Raw genomic sequence first — 8,338 nt, 5'->3', positions numbered from 1 at the left:
AGGTTGAAGCAACTGACACTCAACAATCCATGATCAATTCATCTAAATCTGAAAATCTGAGGCATGCATCTGAAATAGCATAATTCTGATCATAGTCAAAACATGTTAAAGTTACTATTTAAGTGTTTTACTAATACAGATTGGTTAACAACTACTTGTTTTCTTCTTCATTATATTCTGTATGAGTCTGACTACTTCAATATTCCATATCCTTTTATACTTGATTTTAATATATTTTATTAGAGTCTATAGAAAACAATTTTTTTATCTTTCACACAATAGTACACACTACCCTTCCTTACTCCTATAATGGATATATTGTTGTTGTTAATTACCCTTACCCTTCAAACTACTTCCTCTATTTCATGTTAATATAACCCAATATCCCCTTCTTATGTACTCCTTTACAAGCTTTTGACTTCAAATTTTTCATGATTTTTTAAATTTATTTTAACCTTACTAGTTACTAACACAATCTTAATTACAATATACGTTACATACCACAAATTCCAAAAGTACTAAGCTAGGAAAAGGAAACTGAAAGAATATATTTTAAAGAAAGAAAGAAAAAAAACAAGATTCCCCTAGTTTAGTACCACAAAGAACAGAGATATGCTGGTGCAGCTGTATTTTGGCTGTATACAATCTCTGTATATCACATATAATTTCCTAAAAACAGGAAAAAGATACACTGTATATCCCTAAAAACTTCACTTTATCAGAACAATAAGGCTGTTGTAAACAGGAATAAAAGAGAAAAGACCCATAAAGCAACATTTTACAAAATAAGAACCAAAAAAAAAAAAAAAAACAAGAAATTTGCAACATATTTAATAAGGTAAATCAGTATATATCTATAATTACAAGAAATACCAAAAAAAAACATACAAATAACTAAACTTAAAACTCTTACCCTTTTTCACTCTAATTTTTTCTTCTTTTATCCACTTTTTTTTTTACCCTTTAATTTCAAAATTAATCAATGAATCCTCCAAAACCATAATTAAAAAAAAATATACTTGTGATTTGTCTATTTTACCCCTTCCATTGCCCACACTGAGCCGTGGGCCGGGACTTCTGCTTCCCGGCTTTCAATGGGCAAGGGGTCTGAACCGGCAAAACCATGCAATTATACTGCAAACACAATGAACTCCGAACCGGAATTTCTGCGGCCGGATTGATAGCTATTCCGGTTAGAAAATTATGTTGCAAATACAAAACATGTATATTAGCTGATAACAACCGGTCTACCATGATCCCCGGAACCTGACCCATGAACCGGTTGTTATTCATATATAAAATCTGTACACCGGAGAACAATGGCGATATTTCGCCGTAAAACCGGTTGAAGCTAAGGTCCACAACCGGAATTGTTACTAAACCGGCCGGGTAAATTCGACCGGTGAATTGGTTTCTTTGTAGCTGAAGATTTGCTATCGGAAATCTAAATAAGTTCCCCGGGATACAACCGGTGAACCGGTTTATACTAAGGTCGAGATAGTTTAACCGGTTTAACCGAGTAAGTAAATGGTCGACCGGACCGGTTAACTGGTTCGATGACATTGAGAGGTATTGAAGTGAAGAAGGAAGTGACATTGGCAATAGCGAACCGGAAAGAGCATTGTGTTTGATATCGAGCCGGGTTAATCTAAGGGATACGAAAGGCGGTACTGAACCGGATAAATGGTTGTGGCAGAGAATGACATTGTTGAGCGCCGGGAGGGTTCCGATGGCCCATGGAATGTTTCCGGTGAGTTGATTGAAACTAAGATCAAGAGTTTGAAGTCGCCGGAGTTTACCTAAACCCGCCGGAATCCGTCCAGATAGAAAATTTCGACTAACTCCGAGAAATCTTAAGTTGTTCAACTGTGAAAAACTTTCCGGCAATACTCCGAATACCTTACCGGGGACGACAGTGAACTCAGCTAAAGCAGAGAGTTTCCCAATAGCCGGGTTTAATCTTCCGGTTAGACCCGGCGACCCGGCTCTCGGGTCACCCAGATTCAATGCGATCACTTTATCACCAGCACAATAAACTCCGGCGAAGCTACATGGGTCGGAAGTAAAATCCCAAGAAGAGAAAAAATTCGAACCGGGTAAATCATTGAGGGTTTTACGAATCGCTTGTAAAGCCAAGAAATCAATGGGGTGAAGCATTGCACCACATTGTTGAATAACAATAACATGAAACAGAAACATCAACAACAAAAACCTCATGATTAATTAATTGTTGCAGAGGTGAAGAGAGAGTAAAATTAAAATGGGGGTTTATATAAGGGGAAAAAAGTAGAGACTTTTGGGTATTGCTTTTCCGTGAGAAGCAAACGAGTTCTCGTGTGGAGATAGGTGGAAGCTTTAATGGCTACAGCATGAAAAAGAAGAAGTTGATATAAGGAGAAAATGAGTGGCTTCTGAGAAAAGCAACAGCTAACAAATGGAAAAAAGAAGAAGAAAAATAAGTTTTAATTTTCTGATTTGAATCTTGTTGGAGAATACTCTATATGGTTTTGGTGAGGAAGAAAACAGAGCAATGAGCAGAGCTACCAGTCAGGTTAATGTTTTTCTGTTACATCGACAAAGACGATGTGATAGAGTAATAAGTACTCCTTTAATATAAGATTGCATTTGTTAGAAAATATGTAAAATTTCTCTATGCGAATTTCAATTTAATCGGAAAGGGAAAATAATAGAAAAAACTAATAAAATATTTTTTGTGTTTTTGATTTTTTTTTTTTGTGGTTGATTTTTGTTATGGTTAATGTGAAATTGTTTTTTTCTTAAAAAGAATAAAGTACTAGGATTTTTGTTTGTTTTGTTTTGTTTATTTATGTGGTATGGGTGAGCAAGCTGTAATCCGAGCCTATGTGTATAGTCCGAGCTTAAGTTTGGAGTGACAGATCATCAGGCTCGGGTTTTTTATGGTGATTAGGACGAGTACCACGAGACCCTTTGTGCTTGTTCTTTTATATCAAACAAAGAGAAAACATTTTTCACTATTTATATTTTGTTTGTTAATTCAGTAACATTTTATGGAATTGCATCAATTAATGTAAAATACTAAAACCTGATAGCTAGTAGTTTTTCCTCTTAGAAGACTAAATTTTAGTTCTCGGTGCCAAATTTTTTGTTGGTTTCTATTCGATATATGATATTTTATTAGAGTCTTATTAATTTTAACGGCGCTTTTAATAAGAGTTTTTTTCATATTCAAGACTTGAACGGATCGAAATTTTTAATTAATGATGGAGAAAATTTGCTTTGGTACTTGAAATTTTTATTATTTAGAAAATTGGTATGCTTGCTTGTCATTATAAAGGCAGTTTCAAGTGTCAAAGCAAATCAACATGCCTGCTTTGGTATTTCAAGAATAGTTGGTAATTTTTTTGTGGTTTCCTTAACTTAATTTGTTTATCTTATTTTTTTTTAGGCTTTTACGTATTTAAAAATTGCATAAAATAATTATAAATAGCAATAGTACTAACAATTACAACAAGTCGTAGCTTAGAATATTTACAAATAATATTAAAAATCAGTTGGACTTTAATCCGAAGTCACCTAAATTTTTAAAAAATATATATATATATTGAGTCTGTATTAGCATGAACTTCTAAATCTAGTATACTCTATAAAATGGAGTTAAATTTCATCTAATCACAACAACAAAAATAAGTTTCAAATTTAAAAAAGTAGACATAATAGTTGTAATAGAACTAGTCTCTACCTACTTTTTTGATCGAGTTATTACATAAACTTATTTAATATAAGTTAAAAATTATTATACTGAAACAAGATTTATTATGTGCGCACACGTCCGAAAAAAAAGAAAAGAACTCTCTATAGCTTTGTTAAATGGGAACCTAGCTAGACCTTCAAAATATGAGACTAATTTAAAAGCTTATAGGGTAAGTAAAACAATTCAATTTCTTCCTCTTGTCCTTTTTGGTCACCTCAAAATTCAAATACTCATCCATTTCTTTTAATAGTAAATAAATGATATAAATAGCGTCAAAGTCTTTGGGAGTCAAGTCGTATAAATAACTGAAAGTAAAAAAGTGTTAGCATTTCCACATGTCTCTCATGTTAAGTAACCCGAATCTACGTTTGGTCTTTTCGGGTAAGATTGTTGTGATCGGCGCACTTGACGTGAAATTTGTGTTATAAAGCATGAGATTTCTGTCTTATAATTTTCATCGAATCAGTTCACTCAGAAAATACATAGTGAGAAATTAATAGATTCTCATCGAAATACTAGAAATAACCATAGAACATATTTTATTGAAAATTTCAATGAAAAAATTAGAGATTATTTAGTGTGTATAGAGATATAATGTTATGGAAAACATATTATACAACATAGTATATATAAAAAAAATGTTGGAGCATGATAACAAAATATTGTTATAAAAAAGTTTGATTATTGTTTAGTACAAGAATAAATTAAGAATAACGCAACTATGTATTGTAATATTTTTATACTCTCGCTGTTTTAGGTAAATACTGAGCATATATTTGCTACGTCAAATATTATTTTCATAATTAATTACATTTGCCTGATTAATGTAAATTGATGAAATAGGAAAAAGTAAAAAGAGCTAACAGCAAATTACGGAGTTTGTTGAAAGTGATAATTCAAGAATTATTAAATAAATAACAAGTGATAAAAATTGAAAGTCACATCAAATAGATTCTTATAACTAATAATAATACCTAACATATATATATATATATATATATATATTATAGAGTAGTGAGTCATTTATAATAGTTACTCTAGAGAACAATGGCCTTTTCATGCATAGTATAAAGTTATGGAGGAAGACCTGCAGAATCAATAAAATTTCTAGTACTTTAATAGTATGATGTGATATTTTTTTTTTAATGATAGTAGTGTTCGGGTCAATTTTTGCACTCTCGATTAATTTTATAAGAATACTGTCACCTCCCATCAATAACATGTATCAAGTAACTATGTCCACCAAGACTAGGACAAATGAAAATAAACACTTAATATTTGTTTGTCTCCACTGAATTTTAGTATGATGTAATATTTAATTTTCGATTATCTTCCCTTTAATTCCTTTTACTAATGATTTACTATTTATGTGTCCTAAAGTGCAACAATGTCTTATTCCATTATTCTTCATGTAGCCTCTTTTTTCTTCTTCCAAGGTATAATAATGTTTATATACTTTTTGTTAATTTGAATACTATTGAGATATGGGACATTTTCTATATTTGTGAATAAATTTCATGTATGACCAAGTTGATGATTGGGAAGTGGTTGTCCTTGCGTATAATTAAATTTTGTTTATGATATAGTACAAATCTACTTTTATTTATAATAATAATTATTACATAGCTTGTGGTAGAAGACAATACGCAAAGACACAATAATATCCTCATCTACAAGCACTGATGGGTTAGAGAAATATTAGTACAAAATAAAGACGACTCCACATCTCAGGTCTTAATTATATATTTGTTGCGTGTCAAATAAAACTACTTGTCTCATGTCTATGTATGATTTATTAATGTAGGTACGTAAAATTCTTGTATATCGACCAAGCTAAATTAAAATATAAACCATTACTACTCATTTTGCATAATTTACTACTCCTATAATGGCAAATTATTGATAAAAAGTGTCTCGTCGAAAACGTAATTTGTATTATTCAAATTCTTAATTGTTCCATTAATGTAGAGGTGGTCTAAAATTATAAGTCGATCAGCGTTGTACGAATACACATCCACTACTATTTTGCACAATTGTGTAAGAATTAGGGGCGTATAAAACTGAATCAAAAATTGAATCAAACCGCAAATTGAGTCAAATTGGAAAAAAAATTCGATTAGTGGTTTGGTTTGACTTGGTTTGGTATTGAAAAAAAAAACCCAACTATATTTGGGTTGGTTTGGTCTTAACTAAAAAAAACCAACCCGACATTATATATGTAATTTTAAAATTATATTTTATACATAAAAATATTTACTTTGATATAATTTTAAAATATTTCTTATACTATTTCATAGTTTTTATCTTTTAATATATTATTTCAAGTTGAAAACTTAAAATTCGGAATGGTCCAATAAAGATTATAGTTCATAGATGTTGATAATTATAATAAAACTTAAATCAAAATCAAATTAATACTAATGCAAAAAAAATAATCAATTCAACATTAAGAATGACAATAATATTGAATATTTGTTCTTTAGTTTTACATTGGTTTAGACAATTAAAATACATAATCTAATTTTAATTTTCTTTAAATATTTAGTAATGTAACTAACACTTATTAAACTTATTTTAGGATGATTTAATACTTTTAAATTATGATCATTTTCATTATGACTTTGCAATATTTATTTTATATGGTGATTTCATTATTATTTTTTGTTGAATATTTTAGTGTCATCAGTACTCATCTTATATTTTGTGTTATTTTCCTAAGAAACACCTTAGATAATTGTATTTTGGTTGGACTAAAGAAATATTTGGAGCACAAGTTAATTATATGTTTGTATGCAAACTTTACTGAAAAAATCCGAGGTTTATTAGTTTGGTCTGATTTATAAATTTAAAAATTCGACACAATGGTTTGGTTTGGTATTTGAAAAATCCGAACCAACCCGAGATTGAAAAACCCGAAAAAATCCAAATTTTATTAGTTTGGTTTGATTTATAAATTTAAAAATTTTACACAAATGATTTGGTATTTGAAAAACCTGTACCAACCCGGTTATGTACAACCCTAGTAAGAATTATGTATGTTGTGTGCAATGTGTGTTATGATAAATAAGGTTTCAAATAACCATATATAAACCATATACCACTACTTGTTTGATACACGTACGCCCTTTTACAGTAGTCATACTGACATCGATTGTTACATAAAATCAAGTTGATATATAGTTGATCTAGCTTTTTTAAGAAGAATTTTGCCAAGGAGATTGTATTGGGTAAAAAGATCTTGTATATGTGGTAGGATGCTAGGAGAACACGTGACACATAAGATAGGTGGAGTGTATTCGAAAAAGAATGCTCGATTTAAAGGCATATTCAATAAGTTCGACCAACAGACTTATTACCAGGGTCATTCATCAGAAAAAAGGTGGGAACTCGTGGCTCAAGGACATAAAAAGGACATGTAGCACTCTAGATAAATTCGTACGATATTCTGCCAAAAATAGAGGAATATTAACTGACATAACTAATATTTAATGGGATTCCCATGTGGAATATTAATTACTATTGGGTGTAGTAATATAGGGCATGAGTGAAGTTTTTCTATTGGTTAATATATTAACTTCGTTGTCTATAAATAGTAGTTCTAACATATTTGTAATTTGTGAAGGGTTAAATTCTAAACAATTCCAAAATCAATATAATGATATATTCTTGTTATCCAAATTTTATATATTTTACCAAGTCTTAGCTCTCAACGATTACTATATATAAACGTCTTCAAATCTAATATCAACGTACAACATTCCAACATCTCTGGATCCAGTGCAAACACATATCATCGAAACTTTATTGCTTCCTACGATTCTCTTTACTCATTTAATTTACTTTCACTTAATTCCTCATCAAACATATTTTAACAGCTAAAATCCGAACTTAATGAATTAAATTAAGACACATGCCCTTAACCTCATATCACTTTTACAAAGTGTGTTAACCATGATCCATTGTTTTCATGGTCCATATATATATATATATATGTAGAGAGAGAGACCACACCAAGCCCAACAACCTGGGCATCATCAAATATCAAGGAAGGTGTGGACCACCATGATTTTTATTTTTTGGGACTAACAAATTTGGATAGCAATAAGCATGATGAGCCTGAGTTTTACAGAAGAATACTCAAGCAGGACAAGTTGAACTAAGGTATCATGTCTCTATCATCCAGCTATATATATATATAGACAAGTGATGCTTGCTTGCTTTCTTCCTCTCATTTACTTTACTCAAAGTTAGGCCAATATATTGGTCATTGAGTCATGAGTGCCATATATATCCTCTTTCTTTTTTCCTTTTTTTGTGCTTCATAGAGATCTGAGCAATGCACATGCATGTCCCGTTTGATACACTTTTTTTTTTTTTTTATCTAGTCAGTCTAAAAAAAATGACATATTTCTTCTGATCTAACGTTTTTATCAATTAACTTCTTTTTTCTTCATCAGATCAATACTAACTTACCTATTCCCAGTCCTATTGAATCCAAGAGGGCCGTTGTCCGATTCTCTGACCACTACTCATTCTTTCCCGACTCGATAAGGATTGCAATCTTGAGAGAGGGAGAAACAATTGACCTCTGACAATAGATTGATG

At 30.8% G+C, this 8,338-nt stretch overlaps 1 protein-coding gene across 1 annotated transcript; it reads right to left on the bottom strand.

Annotated features, from left to right (window-relative positions):
* Window positions 1-1,012: 1,012 nt before the first annotated feature.
* Window positions 1,013-2,387, bottom strand: LOC125808179 (LRR receptor-like serine/threonine-protein kinase ERL1). The gene has a single exon (XM_049487904.1). The coding sequence runs from the start codon at window positions 2,215-2,217 to the stop codon at window positions 1,036-1,038; it is 1,182 nt and encodes a 393-aa protein (XP_049343861.1). The 5' UTR covers window positions 2,218-2,387; the 3' UTR covers window positions 1,013-1,035.
* Between the last annotated feature and the right edge of the window lie 5,951 nt (window positions 2,388-8,338).

Source organism: Solanum verrucosum, unplaced genomic scaffold (assembly GCF_900185275.1).
Source record: "Solanum verrucosum unplaced genomic scaffold, falcon-dt-bn FXZP01000234.1, whole genome shotgun sequence".
NCBI classification, from domain to species: domain Eukaryota; kingdom Viridiplantae; phylum Streptophyta; class Magnoliopsida; order Solanales; family Solanaceae; genus Solanum; species Solanum verrucosum.
This window is presented reverse-complemented; position numbering and strand designations above follow the sequence as displayed.

Coding starts and splice junctions, on each gene's coding strand:
- LOC125808179 (XM_049487904.1), bottom strand. CDS start 2,217: ATGAGGTTTTTGTTGTTGATGTTTCTGTTTCATGTTATTGTTATTCAA.